We start from the raw sequence: 19804 nt of genomic DNA, 5'->3' as shown, positions 1-19804 counted from the left end.
GTGTATTAGTATGAGTTGTCACAAACAAACGTCAAACGAAAAAAAACAAGGTGGATGCGACTAATTTCTGTGGTTCGGTTTTTGTGTCGCTTTAATGATTTAATTGTGCCGCAACGATGTATATAAAAGTATTAGGGTTTTTCGTAGTGTGTAGTTTTATAAGTCTCGCCAGCGTGAGTAAACTTGCATCCTAATTAGAGCCTCAAATGACTATCCAAACATCTTTGAAATTCCAGGCCCAGACACAGTCGTACGAAGATAAAAGATGTAAATGCATTTGCCCGAGCATCGCATCCGTGCAAAACAACACTCAAGATACTGATCGAATGCTTTTCATCGAGAATGTACCGCCTTCGATGTGGTATGTAAACACAATATTGGACGACTAATTTTCGGAACCGTGTCTTATCTATGCAAACATTAGTCAGCCTTTCTAAGATGATTAGTGTCAGGCCTGGATTCTGGCTTCACAGATCGTACAATGTCACTCGCTATAGATGAAAGTTTTTTATGACGTACTTCAAAAACTTTTCCGCTCATCACTTGATAATATAGACCCATTTGAAAGGCGCTGCATAGTAAAGTTTCCGGTAGATTCCATTAAGAGGGGCGTAACATTAATTCGTGCAAAAAAAATCATTATTTTGCGATTTTTTCGATGACACAGTTAAAATTTATTTATCAAAACCAACAGTATACTAAACTATGATACTCGAAGAATATCGTGTAAAATTTTTATGAAGAAATACTGAAAAATAAGGTGATGGCAACAATTATTCGGGAACGTCTCCCAAAAAAGTAGAATTGCGGTGCCCCTCCACTCGGTGCTGGATCATCTGAAATCAAAAAATCCAAGTTCTTTCATTAGATTGCTTATCCCAAGTAACGCTGAGAGGGTTTTCCTAAATTTCAATTTTTTACTTTTTGGCAACACTTTGAATGAAAATACGATTTTTGCGGAAAAAATCTGCTAATTTATTATCACTCGTAAATTTTGTTCAGTGTTCAAAATCTGAAAAGGATCGATGTGTGTTTGAGGTGGAGGAGAGGCAAAGCCTCTGAGCGCTCAGACATTAGTGGTCCATTGTACTCAATTCACCCGTCTAACGGAATATCCCGGATTTGTTTATGTATCGCAGGATTTTCGTTAGTGGATGTGATGCTAGCCGCTGCAGTTGAGCACACCAGCACCAAAAATCTGATGTCTGATGCGTCCGTAGGCGGGGAACTCACATAGAAGAGGTTCCGTGGATTCCGCTCCCTCATTACAGGATGGACACGTATCATCTTGGATAATTCTCTATTCTGAACATATGCCCAGCTAGCAAAATGTTGGCCAGTCAAAATGCCCACAATACTTCTGCAAGTCTTCCTGCTTTTCGACAGGATAAACTTTGCAGTATGTTTGTTTGGTTCTGACAGGAAGAGTTTGGTCTGTCTAGCAGTATTAAGGCTTCGCCACCTGTCATTATGGGAAGTTTTTGACAGCAACATCAGCCAATGCTATCGACACCCCAATTACTGGTTCCGGTGCGGGCATGGGGAAAGTTGAACCCTCTTTTGCTAAGGCATCCGAGATTTTATTTCCCTCTACACCCCAATGACCAGGTGCCCAGAGTAAATCCACCGTATTGAATCTAGAAATAGAATTCAATCGGTTTCTACAATCCTGAACGATTTTTGAAGTGATCAAATTGCTACTCAACGCCCTTAATGCAGCTTGATTATCGCTACAGATTGCGATGCGCCTGTCCTTCAACCGCTCGCCAATCATCCAGGTTGCCGCCCTTTGGGTCGCATACACTTCAGCCTGAAAGACCGTTGCGTATTGTCCCAAAGGAAAAACCCACTTCTCGTTTTTATTCGAGAGGTACACTCCTGCTCCAGAACCATTTTCTGTCTTTGAGCCATCGGTGTAAAAGACGTCAGTATAACTTGACAGGCATTCTTCTGGTTCGTACCAGTATTCTCTTCGTTTCAAGATAACATCATATCTTCTACCAAACAGATGTATGGGGATCCGAGAATCAGAAGGCATTGTGAAAACTAATTCTGTTCTCCCAGTAACTCTTCCAATGCTCTGTGACCCCACGTCCATTGTTTCCCTATAGATCTAATCGAAATAGTCTATGAGCTGCTCTCATTGCAGTACTCTGAATAAACAAATCCAAGAGCTGCAAATTGAGAGCTGCACCGGATGTGGTACTCACGGTCCCGCTGATACCCAGACACACAGTTCTTTGCAGTGTGGCAAGTTTACAGCGAAAACGCTTCTGTTTCACCTTAACCCAGCACACTACGGATGCATAATCGAGCATCGGCCTAATAATAGCAACATATATCCACATTACTACCTGAGGCCTAAACCCCCTTGTCGAGGCAAAGGTCCGCCTACACAGCCCATAAGCTGTGAGAGCTCGTTTCATCTTCTACATGTTTGTTCCAAAGAAGTTCTTTAAATGGAGTGACTCCCAGATATTTCACTTCTTCGGAGAGTTGAGGGGTTGTACCTCTCATCTCTGAAAGGCAAAGACCATTCAGTTTCGTCCTTTTTGTTAATAATATCATTGTGGTTTTATTTGGATTTACTGAAAGTCTTTGCCTGAGACACCAACTGTCAATCAAATCAACGGCGCGTTGTGATCAATACACACCATTCCGAGATCTCGGTCGACAGCCAGCACAGCCATATCATCCGCATAAGCTTGAACGAACACGAACACCCCCATCGCGTACTCACCCTTCAGAGTGACATCCTCTATCTTTGAAATCAAAGAATGAAGAGCAGACTCACAGGCCTTTCCACGTTGGTAAGCATATTGGTTTTCATTTAGGGGGTGCGACTTTAGCGCCTTCTCGCGAATGGGACGCTCAACCAGTCTCTCCAGACATTTAAGCGAAAATGATGTTAAGCTGATTTGCCTGAAGTTCTTTGAATTAGGATAGTCATCTTTCCCAGGCTTTGGTATGAAGACTACCTTCACCTTCTGCCAAGAGAAAGACACATAGCCCAGAGCAAGAATCTTCGAAAAATATTTCTTAGATGTTACTCTAAGTACTCTATACCCTTCTTTAGCATCGCTGGGTCATCCATTCCTCTTGCAACACCTTCGTGTTGAAGGGTTTGCAAAAACCGCCAATTCACTTGTTCCCACTTCTCCACTTCTGAGACCTATTCTCCCGGATGATGTACTTCCAAGAGAGTCTATATAGACTCGACTCTGGAGTTCCTGAAAGTGTCATGCGGTTTTCTAAGAGAGTCCAACTTGACCGACTCATCCTTATTAAGAACTCTGCACAACCTGAAAGTTTCCCCTTCACTTTCCAGTTCCTCACAGTATACTCTAAATGAGTCTCGTTTCGAACGTTTTACAAACCTCTTATACTCATGCTGTTAGTTCTGGAAATTTAGCCATCATCTTTTCATCTTTATTGCTTTTGCAAGCACGATCTAGTCCCACCATGGAACCGTTTTATCACGTTGGCCTCGGGAAATAAGACAAGCCGATTAGCTCACAATCGGAGGCGCTGTAGTTACGTTAAGCTGGGTTGAGTTGTTTCGAAAAGAAGCTCAACGGTTGCCAGGTTTGATCCGCCCGTTGGTGAAGAGCGGCGCCTATCGCTGTGCCTAAGGCATCAACGAACACAGTTAGGGGTACATCTGGCTGAGGAAATGCCAGTAGTGTAGCATCAACAAGCTTGTTTGACCGTTTCAAACGCCTGAGCGGCCTCAGTAGACCACGCAACCTCGCTGGAGTCTTTGGTTTTAGACCCAGAGAAGTAAGCGTTCAGGATCGCTTGGTGATGAGCGGCCTTGGGCAAGAAACGACGATAGAAATTTAAAATGCCCAAGAACCTTCGCAGATCCTTCACCGTGGTTGGCAGGGGAAAGTTTTTGATCGCTTCTACCTTGTCTGTGTCTGTTTGAATTCCGTCAGATGTAATCATGTGGCCGACAAGGAATTAAGATTTTTCAACGTTTAGAACGGGCCCGGCCTCAAAGAGACGTTGAAAAATGCCCTCGGGATGCTCCAAATGCTCAGATTCGGACGAAAAGACGACCAAAACACCAAATACCAAACATCAAGTTTAAATTTCGTAGGACAGGGTGGATGAATTTCTAAAATGTCTGCCCAGCAGACGTCTATCTGCCTATAGCCGTAAGTGCAGCGAGGAGTTCGCGGCAGCCAGTCGCATGTTTCGCCCTATCAACGTGTTTGGACGGAGCACGGGGAGAACCAATACCTCAACGCCCGTATCAACCAGAAAGCAACGCCCGGATCGAGGATCGAAAATTGCGCTTCGGGTAACCGTCACTGAGGCAGCCAGCGAGCCTACTTTTACGTTACATTGAAATTGCATCCGGTGGTACATTCAGTCGCTTGAGCTCCGGATTTACGGTGGTACCAGCAAACCGTCGGGGCCTATGAGGGTTCCGGCGCGCGACTACCCGAACGCCCTTTTCAGGAAGCAGATATCGACCGTGACTGCGATCTACCTCCCCGACGCAAAGTACCTGCAGTCATCGTAAGCTTCAAGACTGCTTCCGTAAGTGTCGTCACCATTGTCTTTAATTCTTCTATTTCCCGATTTGTGTCTCTAGAGACTTCCGCAATCACGGGGCGTGCGTACACCTCGTGGACTTTGTCGGCCGTGGCAGACAATACCTCCAGCGACCCCGAGTCCGCGCAGGTACCATTTTGGCCTGGTGCTCTCCGGGTCCAACCAAAGAGACTTCAATAGCTCTGAATCGACCAGCTGCCCCATTTCTAGAAGCAGCTGGCTGGGGAAACGGTCGCCCAGCATCAGCTCGTCACTCACTGAGCTGCTCCTTTAGCCTGACATAGGAGCAGTCCTCCAACATGTCCGTAACTAGTCTAATGGTCCCCTGGAACGCGTAGCGTCTGTTGTGACGTACGCCAGCGCAAATTGTGCCACCAATTGGCGAAACCACGCCGCTGGATTGCGCCGTCAAAGGGGGGCACCCTGATCGTCTTGGGGACTGACGAAAAGAAACCATTTGACAGCGTCGTCAACGGTGTCCCTACTACATTTCCTATGGACAGCAGTGATTGCTGCAGAGGAGATTGGGTCCGTTGAATGCTGCACCTGTGGTTGTTTCGGCTGCTTGCCGGGCGATTGTACCTTCGCAGGCTGTGATTTTATTGTTGAGAATGGTGATGTACTTGTGCAGTTGGGTGGAATCTTAGCAGCTGTTGCCATTGGCTTAACCAAATTTGACTGTGACTGCGATGCAGCTTGTTGATTAGATATAGGCGTGAGAACTGCACCTTTCTTCAAAACTTCAATTATTTACGAGCGAATTTTTCTCTGAAAATTCCTATCGCAAAATTCATCGGCATACTTAAAAATTCATTTTATTCCACCCTTCTTTCTGGCATTTGTCCTTTTGGGTAGCGAACTTTGGAAACCTGCAAAATATTCGGGAAATGCAGCAGTCGCGAAAATTCATTTGTACTTTTCTTCAATTCACGGCACGATCGATCGTTCCAAGAATTCCGTTTTCCGCCGGCTTGTTTCCAATGTGGATGATTCTTGCTTTGTTGCTACAAAAACTTCTGACCAACATCTTACTGCGTACGTGCGTTGACACGGGGGTCACCAATTATGGGATAAATAAGATTATCCTTTATAATAATATAATATTTTACTCTTAAAGTCATTTTATTTTCCGAGTTGTCGCAATCTCGGCAGATGCCGGGTTTTACCTAATACTAGCACTAAATGCCAAGCATGCCAGCTCGGAGGTTCCTACCTACTTAAATTATAAAAAGGCGCTGGTAATGATTGCCGGTAGTAGGTTAATGGGAGAATCCGTCGAGAACTCTCCGCAACATCAAGCACGTAAGCATCATAGTATATTTCTGCCTGATTTGAACCAGCATGTGTGAGAGTCCCAGGACATCAAGGGAAGCCGTGAGGGATTTAAATAATATACCTGTAGCTGTATGGGAACTACAACCACTTTCTCGAGACGCCAAATTTCTTTCATTTCCCGAGACAGTGACTTATAGTTCACCTTCTTCTGCACGAATTTCCGTTCCATGTTGCTATTATGGGGATAGCAACATCCATACTATACGCGGAGCGAACCGTCTTGTCAACTAACAGCACGTCAGGTTTGTTTTGTGAAATATGGCGATCAGTTAGAACTTACCGGTCCCAATACATGCTGTAAGCGGAACTCCAACTCGAATACAAACTAACACCGAAAAATAATTTTCGCTGTCAAAAATTGTTTTTCGATGTCATGGCCGCCACGATTCACACTCGCGTGCGCCCGACACGTAAGTTGCTCTTTCCGCCACACTACGTTCATCCAGATCGAGCAGGCGGCGATTGGCACGAAATCTTGGGATGCACATTAATGAAGGCAAGACGAAGTACATGGTGGCAACGTCAGTACCAAAAAACAAAGAAGAACGAAAACCGAGTCGCACTGGTTAGCGAGAACAATAAAGATAGGAGACGACAACTTTAGAACGTTGAAAATTTCTCCTATCTAGGGTCGACAATCACAACCAATAACAGCTATGACGATGAAATCCGCGCAAGGTTGTTGGCAACCAACTGAGCCTATTCAGCTTACAAAAACTGTTCCGCTCGAAAAGTCTCACCATAGGGTCAAAGCTCTTACTATACAAGACTATGATCTTGCCAGTCCTTATGTATTCCTCGAACACCTGGGTTCTTAGCAAGGAAAATTGGCCGCGTTCGAGAGAAGTATCCTCCGAAGAATTGGCCCTCTATTTAAGGATGAACGATTCCGCAGCCTCTATAACGACGAAATCTATGAACGACCCTCTGGTTATGGATAAAATCCGGCTCAACAAATTGCGGTGGGTGGATCATCTAATCCCTATGGGTGAGGTTGATTTTGCCCGGAAAATATATAAGGGCAATATCTATAGTGGAAAAAAAAAGACGTGGCAGACCCTGCCTCAGATGGAACGATGGCGTAGATCAGGACGCCAGACAGGTTTTAGGGATATCGAATTGGTGGACCTCGGCACAAAACCGGGATGTCTGGAGTTCCTTACTAAGGCAGTCATAGACCGGAGACCGGTTATTGCGCCGTTGATGATAATGAATCCAATCGGAAGCTAATTTCTCGTTTTCGTGTTAGTTAATTTGATCTATAAGGATACATTGACGAAAAGCCTCTCAACAACCAAGCTGTCAATCTACATACATTCTTACTTGTTACTAAAAGATTGCTCGGCAGCATCATAGAATAAGTTTAAAAGCATTGTTATCAAATATATTTAAGTGGGCTTCTGCGCAATCGGTGATATTCTGCTCTAAGTCATTTGCCTCCCTCTAACCCCCCGCAACATAGTTATGGAAACATTATATAAAACATATAGTACATCAAACATATACATTTCTTCTTGCATCTTCCAAAACATTAAAATGATATATTTCCGCCGTAGCAACTGCGATGGAGTTATTCTTCCAAGACTTCGTGAGAAAATCGCTGGCAAAGAGCGCGAATTCTGTCCAAGATGCGAATGCAACTACGAATACCGAAATACAGCAATTATCAAAGTACAACTTCTGTCGGATAGATAAGATTGCGTCAATTTTCACGATTTCAATTTTTGCAGGTTGTGGTCATAATGGTTATCTGGATCATTTCGATTCTGGTCATCTACATGCTGTTCCTCATGTGCCTCGACCCACTACTGAACAAGCGAGTGAAGGCCAACTACCAGGAGCACACTAATGAAGATGTAGTTATTGCTTATCCCAACGTTCGATATTCACTTTTAGAATATAATAAAGACACGGATGTGTAGTACACATTTTTTTCGGTTTTGTTATTTTTTAGTGTCTAATTTCTAGTTTCATTTCGTTCGCAATTTTCCGTTGTCAGGCACAACAATTTTAGCGTGGCGTTTCTATCATTGTGATTAACAATTATCATTCTGTTAGCGTTTTTGCATTGTAGCATTTTTAAAACAACCATTGCTGTAAATTTCATATAGCACCAAAAACTTGCTTGTATTTATGAAACAAACCAAAACCTGCCTCCTCTTATTCACAGGATGATACCGCATCAGTAGGCGCCCCAGCTCAATCGTCGTCTGTTCAGGCAATGAGCTCGCGTGGAAATGTATTAAACCGCGTTGGCCATCAGCAAGATAAGTGGAAAAAACAAGTCCGCGAACAAAGACGTAACATTTACGATAGACATACTATGCTTAATTAGCTGCAGGCATAGCTACAGCGAAATATCGAATATTTAACCAATCAGTGAATGAGAATGATAAACATATATTATTTATACTGTTGAGTAAACTATTATCACTTTATTTAATATTATGGTAAATTTATTTTTGCGTTTTACGATCAGTTCGATATGGGTAATAAATAGATATTAATAAAATAGTATTGTTTTAACGGAAAATACTCTTTTTGCATATAATTGCTACTTTGTTGTTTGTTGTAAGAAAAATTAGCAAAATAACCGCGAGGAGGGGCATTAAATGAGGGCCCAAACTAACTGAATTTCATAAAATCAGGCTACGCCGGCAGGAAATATGTAGGTGAATCGTTCAAGACTCTGAAAGCGACTTATGAGCTGAAATCTTTGAGAGATGCTCTTAATTAGAAGACTTCGTGCAATCTTTGCAACATTAAGTGGATCTCTCAGGGATCTGACGTACTATTCCTTTCCGTTAATGTGTAGGGGGAATAACAGGCCCAATTATACAATGGAAATATATTTAGTTATATCTAGTTCAGCGCACGCGCACCATGTCGAACAATCATAGAGTGCTAACCGTACTAATTGGGTGCTCGGACTTTTCCAAGCGGATGACAATCAAGTTTTCTCCATTTGCACATCTCTTTGCTTGCGTTGTGTCACCCTTTGTGGTCAAAACATATACTGTAGATAAGTTTAAAGAGAAAAATGTTGGCTGTTATCTAAATTAGAGGCACGGACTGTTTCAACAGGATTCTATGTTTACTATTGAGAACGATAACAAGGACTAACAATGTTTAACATCCAGAATTCAAAATTTTGCTAAACAAACATTGTCTGCATCCTTCGTACAAGAAAAATTACTGCTACGTTTCTTCAATGCTAACAATCGATTAAAATACTTATTTTACCGATATCTTCTTTTCAGAACGTAATAAAGATGGGAATTGGGATAGGTAAGATGATGTAACCTATTATGGTTGTGGCAAGCGTTTCATAAACAATCTTATATTCTCCATAAGATCAGTATGTACAGTATGGTCGGCGGCTTTGATTTCTGCAAAATTCACAGTCCTATCATATTAGAGACACATTGTTCTAAATACAACACATCCTAAAATCGGTTCAAGAAAGCCCGGAATGTTTGTACTCTGACACCATGTCAAAACTCGAGATGTTAGAAGGAAAATATCATTTTTGATCGTGAAAGTGCACTGTTTCCACATAGAAGTTCCAGGGAAACTTAAACTAGTAACAAACAGAATGCGCGCCATTGATTTGATTGACAGTTGATGCCTCAGACTTGGACTTTTAGTAAATCCAAATAAAACCACAATGGTATTATTTACAAAAAGGAAGAAACTGAATGGTCGTTGCCTTCCAGAGATGAGGGGTACAACCCTTCAACTCTCTGAAGAAGTGAAATATCTGGGAGTCACTTCAATTAAAAGACTTCTTTGGAAAAAACATGTAGAGATAAAGATGAAACGAGCTCTAACAGCTTATGGGCTGTGTAGGCGGACCTTCGCCTTGACACAGAGACTTAGGCGTCAGGTAATAATATGGATATATGTCGTTATCATTAGGCCGATGTTCGATTATGCATTCGTAATGTGGTGGGTTAAGATGAAACAAAAGAGTTTTCGCTGCAAACTAGCCACACTACAAAGAACTGTGTCTGTCTATCACCGGTGCCATGAGCACGACATCCGGCGCAGCTCTGAATGCATTACTCAATTTGCAGCCCTTGGATTTGTTTATTCAGAGCAAAGAAAGCAGCTCAGGGACTAATTCGATTAGATCTATGGGGAAAGAATGGACGGGGCGGGCACAGAGCATTAAGGAGTTATTAGAAGAACTGAATCCAGTTGGTGTTTGGTGGAAGATATGAGGTTATCTTCAAACGAAAAGAAAACTGCGATGAACCAGAAGAATGCGTACCAGGATATACTGACGTCTTCTATACCGGTGGCTCAAAAACTGAACAGGGCTCTGGAACCGGAGTCTACCTCTCGAATAAAAACGAAAAGTTGGCTTTTCCCTTGGGAACGGCCTTTCAGGCTGGAATATATGCAATCCTAAGGGCGGCAACCTCGATGATTGACGAGCGGTTGAAGGGCAGGCGTATCGCAATATGTAGCAATAATCAAGTTGCATTGAGTGCGTTGAGCAGCCCTTTGCTAACGTCAAAAATCGTTCAGAAATGTAGAAATCGATTAAACTCTCTTTCTAGATTCGATGCGGTGGAACTTCTCTGGGTACCCGGTCATTGTGGTGTAAAGGTAAATGACATCTTGGATGCTTTACCAAAAGAAGGTTCAATTTTCCCCATGCCCGAACCGGAACCATCAATTGGAATGTCAGTAGCATTGGCTAATGCTGCTATCAAAAACTGGGAACAAGCTTCCTGTAATGACATGGCTGAGCCTTAATGCTACTAAACGCACCAAACATTTCCTGTCAGAACCAACCAAACATACAACAAATTTTATCCTGTCGAAAAGTAGGAAGATTTGCAGAATTTGCAGCATTCTGACTGGCCATAATTCACTAACTGGACATATGTTTAGAATCGAAATTCTTCAAGATGGTACTTGTCCTTCCTGTAATGAGGAAGAGGAATCCACGGAATATTTTCTATGTATGATAAATGCCACGCATGTGGACGCATCAGACATCAGAGTTTTGGTGCTGATGTGCTACATTTGTAGCGGGTAGTATCACATCCACTAACGGGAATCCTGCGATACATAAACGAATCCGGGATATTCCGTTAGACGGGGGACTGGAGTATAATAGACCAATAGAATCTGAGTCTTGAGAAGTTTTTACTCCCATATAGTGACACATAAAGAACATTAGCATAGAATAATCAGACTAAGAACCTAAGTTTTATTATCTTCAGTTGCTTGCATCCTCTAAATCGAGAGTCATTTTGTCCAAGGTCCATGACTGGGCGTAAAAGTAAACAGATGTCAGTGCAGTCGAGGTGTTTGAGGAAAGATGCCATGATCCATTGAACTTCATCACCGAAGACGAGGAGGACGGACGGCACTGTCAGACCCAACACTGGTCTTCAAATTGGCGGTGTCCTTGTTGAATTAGGCAAAAGTATGTTCTGCGAAGCGGTCAAGTGGCTACTGGGGGAGAAGGCTCTCGGTTCTAATCTAGAGCCTCTCTAAAAATCCGAGATCTTGACTGCCTCACAGAAAAGGTCGAAGTGGTGGGTGAAGCGTGAATATCCAGAGCTAACTAAATTCTGCGAATGTACGAAGCCAAAAGCTGACAGTGGGGAAAGTCGCCCAACAACACGTGGGGAAACTCCTTAACAGAGGGATGGATAGTGCGAAGGATATGGAACGTATAACCCGCACCAAATTTTACAGGTGCATGGACTAAGGACACACGCCTACAACTTGCCAGGAACCCGACAGGAGAAATAAATGCGGTAAACTAGGTCACCAAGTGAAAAAGAGAATTGCGTTTTCTGTAAGTAAGTACAACCGCTCACGATTTGCTAGCGCAGTTCGCTGTGGAGGTAAAAGCTGTTCTAGTGCCAATCAATGAACAATATCGAAACAAGGCTCCGACTTCAGCATTGCAGCTGCCAATATCGTAAATTCAATGATGAACCTGATAACGACAGCCTATGAAGCTTCCATACCCCGGAGAGACCTAGCAGCGGAATTTGCCAACCTATAGAAAGAGTGTTATAAGTTCTGCTGTTCGGTACAGCGTTTACACGCTCCCGAGGAGGCATGCCCTACAAAGGCAGAGTACAGATCAGCTAAAAGGAGACTCTGAGGCGCGATAAATAAAAGCAAATTCGCGGTGTGGCAGAACCTTCTCAATGGGGGTGGACCACATTGTACGGGCATTATTTACCCAGACATCCGGTGGGAATTGATGGCAACAGCGCGTAAGCCGTCGACGACTTCCCCCTTTTCACCAGGCGCTCTTTCGAAGCGCTCAGGTATCGAAACAAAGGAAAAGGAGCCGCTGAGCCGCAATCTACTACTGCTGTGTATGCTTGACACGGCCAAGTGCTTCAAAAGCCCATCAGGAGTAGCCACGCTAAAGCGATCCGTGCTGCCGGGGATTTATCTCCAAAGCAACTCACGTTCAGAACAGGGATAACACGGTGACACACTGTTGAACAGGCAAAAATCAGATTTGGCATATTGGTGCGACGGGCAAGCAGATGGACGACTGCTGATGGTTTCAGCTTTGCACTGGCAAAAACGGAAGTAGTTATCTTGGCCAGAAATAGAATTCCAACTCTGCGTCTCATATCGATCGGCGAGTCAAAACCAATGGTTTAATGTTCGACTCGAAGATGAGCTTCTTCGAGCAAATCAAAACAACGGCGAACAAGTCTTCTTCTGGTAACTACGCAGTCCATTCTGCTATATGCCGCGGAGGTATGAACTGATGCCCGAAAACGGAAAAATTATAAAAATAATCGTTGGCGCAACAATTCAATTGGATTAGGGCCTTGAAGTGTGTTATAGCACTTTATTCAATACCATAACGGTACACTGTAGGAGGCACCGAAAAATTATGGTTTCGAAAAATGTGATAAAAAGAAGGAAAAGATTTTTACCTCTGCTGTTGTTGTACTTTGCATCATACCCATGTATATCGCGTAATATGATTACAAATATTATTGATACATTTCGAAAACTTGTTCTTGGAGAGAAGAGGTTAAAGAACACAACTCTAGACACGTAGCCGGACGACAATGAAACTTTGAGATCCACAATACTCAGCGTATGTTCTAAAAGTGACTCCATCATCCAATGAATATCAACGCTTTTAAATGAATTTTTCTGTGAATTCCGAATGACGTCGCATTGTTTTCAAACTGCACACTGAGTCGTTTCACTTTCTGCTCAACTTATGCGGTGGATTGCATTTACCAAAACCGCTAGTACTGAAAAATGAGAAAAACTCTGGAACAACTGATAAGCTTCAAATTTTATACCTTTGATACTAAAAAATCACCACTGATGAGTACAATGGCAGGCAGTATTGCATGTGGCGTCTGCTTTACGCACTCTCTCAGGAGGGCTCCCCCCAGACAACATTGTCAAAGAGATCCTCAGCATCGCTAGCAAATGGAGTCGTGTCAATGCGCAACACGACTCCATTTGCCAGCGGAGTTTTCGGGTTTTACTTATTGCAAAGAAGCCACAATATACACCTCCTTGCGTCGGGATGGCTCAAGATCGATGCCAGCACCACTTTTGTTACGCACATTCAGAAACCAACTCCTCAATTTATGGTAATCGCAATATTGTCGATCTGATCACCGTTGCCAGCAAGTCGAAACATAACTGCCTTGTGGCAGGCTCTACGCTCAAACAATCTGCTGCCGATGACATGCCCCCCCTTCATATGTCCGAACAAGATGTTATCAGAGCCCACACTGGTATTCATTGAAAACCTTGGTTCTTTTGGTGTTCTTTCGAATCCGTTTACCTCTTTTTCAAATCTAAAACCATCTGGCTAAAGTCCATGAAGAGTAAATAAAAGTGAGTAAAATATCTTATTTTTCGTAACGCAAAGTTAACGAGTTAAAGACGGTCTTATTACAGAGTTAGTTAAGTAAAATATAATAAAAGGCGATCCTTATGAAAATCTATTTATTACAAAATTACCAAGTCATTAATTTACCAAAAAGGTGCAAGTCATCCAGAAACCAAATACACAAAATGACGATTTATTAAACTTACACTGCGATTACCTTTTTTATTTCATCATAAAATACTAAAACAAGTGCTGACCCCGTGCCTCTTATGATATTGGACAGCGCTCCCTTGAAAAATGCCCTTCCACCTTCATGCTGGAAAATTTTTACCCAACAGTCCAGAGTGTTTTTATACATCACCTCCTCTTTCTTGAGACCAGATTGCATCATCATTCTCCTCCGTACCGTATCGAAAGGATACGATATTACTCCTGAGACGTTTGTCACTATCTAAAACAGGAAATCCACCCATCAGTAATACCTACATTTACAGGTACGAATTTGGATTACCTGCGCAATAATAAACGATACCAAAACGTTGGTATTCTTCGGATCAGGAAGAAGAGACTTAGCAGTGTCGAAAAATCCGAAGTAACATGCGCGGTAGATAATGATACCCTGAACTGACACAAAAAACCCGCGATATAATCCAATATAACCATCGCTTTTGAATGTTTTGACTATGCAATCTATAAGTCCTGAATATTGACGTTGCCCCTCTTTCCCGATATCTGCTCCTAGTCGCGTTCTTGCAAAGTCCAGTGGGTATACAACGAGAAGTGAAGTAGCTCCTGCTGCCCCACCACTCGCCATGCTGGCTGCAAAATATTTCCAAAAATGCTCTTCCTTTTTCAATTTGCCCATGAAAATCCGCTTGTAATAATCCTTGAAAGCAAAGTTAAGCGCCTGTGTCGGGAAGTACCTTACTACATTTGCAAGATTTCCCCGCCAAAACGATGCAAATCCTTGTTCCTGCGGTATTCGTATAAATGCATCTATAATCCCTTTGTATTGAGTATCCGCTGTGATCTGTGTCGATGCAGCTTGTACTTGAAGAAGCAGCTTCACACGTTCTATTGGAGCCACAGCGGTTTTCGCCACCGCCGCAGATACACCGCCTGCCAAAAAATCAATAAGGAACTTCTGGGCTTGACCACCCCCTTTCTTCTTAGATTCATCAGGCTTGCTTCCTTCATCTCCCATTTTCGCCTCAAATTTTTATGATGACGATAAAATTTACTACTGTTAAAAATGCTACGTCGTAAATTTTGATTTATAACTAGTAGCTTTCTAGGATTGTTCGATTAAACTCAAATTCAAAATAAATTTTTGCATTTAGGATTTAGATTTAGAAACACTCAATTATCTTAAATTAAAAAATCTTAATGGAAATGTAACATTCATGAGTAATCCAAAACTAAATAGCTTTAGCTTATTCCACTATTGTCTAAATTGTTTGATTAAAAACCGCTGACTTAGCACCACCGCCAGTATTTGCTAGCACGTCCAGGAGTTCTTCCGCTACCATACTTCATATAAGCGATGATAGCACCCCGCCCTGTGGACAACCTTGAGTAGTGTCCATGCCAATAGAATTTGTACCTGTCGGTACTTCCATTTGCCTGCTTTCTAGCATTTTGCCCATCCAGAATGCCAGGGTGTTTCCCACTGCCTTGTGGCTCAGGGCATCTTGTATCTTTGTGTGCGATGAGTTGCCGAATGCTCCTTCGATATCCAAAAACGCACACAAGAACGAGAGGGGCCATTTTTTGTCAGGTTATTAAAGTAAGAGAATTAATTCATCTTAGTCCGTCTATGACAGCGGGGAATCATAAATGGAATGGGGCGGTTCTTCTTCCAGGCTAATTTGGTTAACGACCTATGTGATGGCGACACCACATCAGCTAAGCTAACCATAAAAAGCCAACAGGGACATAAAGAGATACTATGGTGCTCTGCATATTTTCCCTACGATGCAGAAGACGTTCCCAGTGGAACATTCATCAGAGCTATCCAATATGCCAAAAGTAGAGGCATGGGGGTAATAGCAGGATGTGATGTCAACGCTCACCACATATGCTGGGGAAGTTCGAACATCAATGCATGAGGATCGAGACTACTGGAATATCGAGTAGGAACCGATTTACAGATCCTAAATGTGGGTAATGAACCCACTTTCTTCAACGTGGTCAGGCGAGAGGTCATCGACATCACGGTGGCATCTCCTGACATCGCGGCTCTGATCGGAAAGTGGAGAGTATCAAACGATATCACACTCTCGAATCACAAACGCATCGATTTCGTTATGGGCATGGATCCACCTCCACCCACTCCATTTCGGATTCCGAGGAAGACAGATTGGATGATGTATCAAATAGAATTGAGCGCCCGAGTCACGATACTTGGGAAGCGCATCAAATCCATTGCTGGAATTGAGAAGACAACTCAGATGATCACAACTAGCATGAGAGAAGCTTTCGAAGAAAGTTGTCCGCTCAAGATGACGACAAGTGGCCTTGAGTCTTTTCAGATTACAGACCTAATAATCTTCACCAACGGGTCAGCCATGGAGGATGGATCGGGCGCAGGGGTGTTCTCGGAGAATCCGATTATAGAACTGGTCCAACCCCTCGGAAAAATGACGACCATATTTCAGGCGGAGATATATGCCATTTCATTGGCAGCAGAAGAATATCTGCGACAAAAATGGAGGGGTCGCACCATTCGAATCTGTTTCGGCAGTCGAGCGGCATTATCAGCGCTAAATGGCAACGACATATCAAGCCAGTTGGTGCGGAGTTGTCATCAGGTACTGCTGAAACATTCCTGATGTGGGTGCCGGGCCATTCTAACATCGCCGGTAATGAGGAGGCTGACAGACTGGCTGGCCGAGGGTCTGGATCCACAATGGTGAGACCAGAACCAGCTCTTGGAATTCGACCATCTACTGTCAAGTCTACTCTGAAGGGTGAAATTGCAAGGATTCACGCAACCGAGTGGAGAAATTTGGACTCTTGTCGGCAAGCGAAAATCCTTGTGAAAGAGCCTAGCATTCCGTCTTTGGCTGCAACCTTGTAAAGCCTGGTTGCTTCTGTGATTTGTTCGATCCCTTCACAGAATTCCCTGAAGCTGTTCCGTTTTGCTTCCCTGATCGCGTTGCTATACGCAGTCAGTGCATTTTTGGAGCTGTGCAAGTCCCTGGTTTGTTTTGCCCGGTTGAAGAATTTTCGTGCCTATGCTCTTTCTTATTCTGGCCAAGTTCCTGTTCCATCAGGATGCATCCCTTGATGACTTAACTGTCTTAGCCGGACAGCTGGCCTCATAAGCGTCAATGACAATTGTGTTGAGGGTTTCCACCACAATTTCTAGTTCCAATTCGCTCCTCATGTCACCGCCCTCTTGAAGGTGGGTCATGTTGTTGCTCAAGTGCGTTGTATAGGATTCCCAATCCATTCTTCAGGTATTCCTTATTATTCTTTTTATTTCGGAGTTACCTTCAATTTCAAATCTGATTCTTCTGTGATCAGACATAGAGGACTCATCCGACACCCTCCAATTCCTGACCATCCCGTTCATTAGAGTATTTCCTACAGTTATGTCTAGTACCTCCTGCTTAGTGCTAGTCACAAATGTTGGAGTGTTCCCTAAGTTATGTATTTCTAACTTATTGCTAAGAATAAATTCAAAAAGGTACTCACCTCTTCGATTGGTATCTATTTCTCCCCAGCCCTTTCTTTGTATCTGTTGTTGGTTAAGTTCTTCACAATGGCTAATAATATTAAACTCCGAATTTGAACCGTGTGAGGTTGACTATTATCAATATTGTGCTTTCCATCAAATGATTTATTTAAATCTATTTCTAAAAAATAGAGTGCAATGGAATTTTTAACTATGTAACACGGAACTGGCATGCACTCGTCGCTCCTCACATCTCCTATTCTTCAGTTTTTGTCCCATTCACAAGCGAGGTCGGTTCGTCTTGATTGGTTTCACCATTTTATTTTATCAAAAGCCTGATCTGGATGTAATCACGAGCTTTTAAATCCCCATCCAGCGTATCAAGCCACCGTTGTTACGGCCAGCCTTTTGGTCGTTTACCATCGACTGCAATGTTCAGACCAATCTTGGCAAGTGAATTCTCGATTGCGCGAATTACGTGACCATACCATCAAAGACGCCCCTCTCGCAGTTTTTCCATGATCGGTGAAACCCCATATCGATTGCGGATATCCTCATTTCGGATGCGATCAAAACGTGTCACGCCACTAGTCCAACACAACATCTTCGTCTCCATTTCCGCAAGAAAAACAACAATTTTTTATTTACAGGAAAGGATGAAAATAAACTTATAACTAACTTAGGGACTACCTTATCAGTTAAACTTAATCTAAGGTACATCATGAAGCTTAACCTAACTTATCACTAAAGAAATAAATGTGTGGAAATATTTACAAATCATTTTGGAGGAAAAGTCGAAAAAAACCTCCACTCGTTGAGCATATTTAAAATCAGGGTGGGACTGGGAGGGAAAAAGGACTAGGGTAGGATGGGTGACATGCGGGAGAGGGATGGAAATTAAAAGCTAGGAGGGGCGCTAATGATGGGTAGGTTTGAAAAATTGGGAGTCGCAGAAATTGCCTGTGTAGAAGACTACTCTACCTTGGGGATCGAAAAGACGGTTCTGTGAATGGAGGGATAAGAGGATCTGGGGAAACAGATGAGTCCGACGATCTCGATCTGCATGGCTTTGGAGGCAAGAGGATTGGGACGGGATCGACACTTGACCAGAAAGTTGGGGGCATGACGGGCAATGAAAGCATCAATGCATAGGGCTTGGCAGGACTGGTTGGAAATGTACTTGGATCGGCCTTCGTTTTTAAAAATGTTGGCGCAGTGGCCAAAGATCCTGCCCTCCTTGAGGCGGAGTCATTCCATTTGGGATGGGGAGCAATCAAAGCAGAAAATGAAGCCGAAAATGAGGAGCGGGCGGATAAGCTGTTTATAACAAAACAGCTTAACCTTTTTTGAAGTGGGGATATTGTATTTAAGGATAGGATACAAGGACATGAACGCACCAGTTGCACGGCCTAGTACCTTCGTTATATGAGGAACGTGGGAGAGGCGGGAGTTCATTGTCACTCCGAGGTAAGTGACTTCCTGCACAGTAGGAATGGGATCGTCGTGGATTGTAAGTGACAAAGATCTAATGTCGCTTCACATTTTCGACGTCATTCTGATGTTTATATGGAAGACAATGGTCTCACACTTGTCGGGATTTAAGGAGAGTTTCCAACGGTTGAAATAATAGTAAAGTTCGTCTAAATAAGCATTCAGACGCGCTTCACCGCGGGAGATGTCTTTGGTGGTGGTGGTATACAGGATTAGGTCAATCGCGTATTGGAGGATCCGGATAGGACACCGGTGAGGGATTGGCTTGGGGATGTCTGCGGTGAACAGGGAGAAAAAGGTTGCAGAAAGGACTGAACCCTGGGGAATGCCAGCGGGGCAAGTATAGGACGAGGAAAGGTGCTGCTGGATGTTGACTGTGGATTTCCGCCCGTCTAGAAAGCTAAGAATTAGCTTATAGAGGTGAGGATGGAAATTGAGGATTTCGGGAAGCTTATACGTGACTCCATATTGCCATATGGAGCGAGAGCTTTCCTTAGGTCAAGGAGACAGGCTATGGTGGGTGGCTTCCGATTGATACCTAGAAGAATATCAGTCTTGTGGACAAGAAGTGCATGCTCAACCGAGTGTTTAGTTCGGTTGGCAAATTGGAACTCGGGTAAAGTGTTGTTGGAAGTACAGTGCTCGTCTATGAGGGATTTGATGACCCGCTCGAAAATTTTGGTGGAGAAAGATAGGATAGAGATAGGCCTGTAGCTATCAGGATTAAGTGGATTAAGGTTCTTTTTTGTGATAGGTACAATGCGAGCACTTTTCCAGTCGGTGGGGAAGTGAGAGTTGAGGAGGCAGGATTTTATCGAGCCCCACCGATTTTTTATTCTTGCAGGCTGCAATTACAGCTTCCACTGAACTTGGCT

At 43.2% G+C, this 19804-nt stretch overlaps 2 protein-coding genes across 2 annotated transcripts; one reads left to right on the top strand and one right to left on the bottom strand.

Moving 5' to 3' along the window:
- The first annotated feature begins 13 nt into the window (after positions 1 to 13).
- On the top strand, positions 14 to 8410 carry LOC119648457 (uncharacterized protein CG1161). Its single transcript, XM_038050214.1, has 5 exons — positions 14 to 173; positions 237 to 361; positions 7455 to 7569; positions 7629 to 7754; positions 8069 to 8410. Exons 1-5 carry the CDS (start codon positions 117 to 119, stop codon positions 8231 to 8233), a joined length of 588 nt encoding a protein of 195 aa, XP_037906142.1. The 5' UTR covers positions 14 to 116; the 3' UTR covers positions 8234 to 8410.
- Positions 8411 to 13860: 5450 nt separating this feature from the next.
- On the bottom strand, positions 13861 to 15099 carry LOC119648339 (ADP,ATP carrier protein 1-like). Its single transcript, XM_038050034.1, has 2 exons — positions 14271 to 15099; positions 13861 to 14210 (listed from the first exon to the last, which is right to left on the bottom strand). Exons 1-2 carry the CDS (start codon positions 14961 to 14963, stop codon positions 13962 to 13964), a joined length of 942 nt encoding a protein of 313 aa, XP_037905962.1. The 5' UTR covers positions 14964 to 15099; the 3' UTR covers positions 13861 to 13961.
- Positions 15100 to 19804: the final 4705 nt, after the last annotated feature.

Source organism: Hermetia illucens, chromosome 2, assembly GCF_905115235.1.
Source record: "Hermetia illucens chromosome 2, iHerIll2.2.curated.20191125, whole genome shotgun sequence".
Lineage (NCBI taxonomy): Eukaryota > Metazoa > Arthropoda > Insecta > Diptera > Stratiomyidae > Hermetia > Hermetia illucens.
The sequence above is the reverse complement of the archived record's forward strand: the minus strand, read 5'-3'. Positions and strand labels throughout refer to the sequence as shown.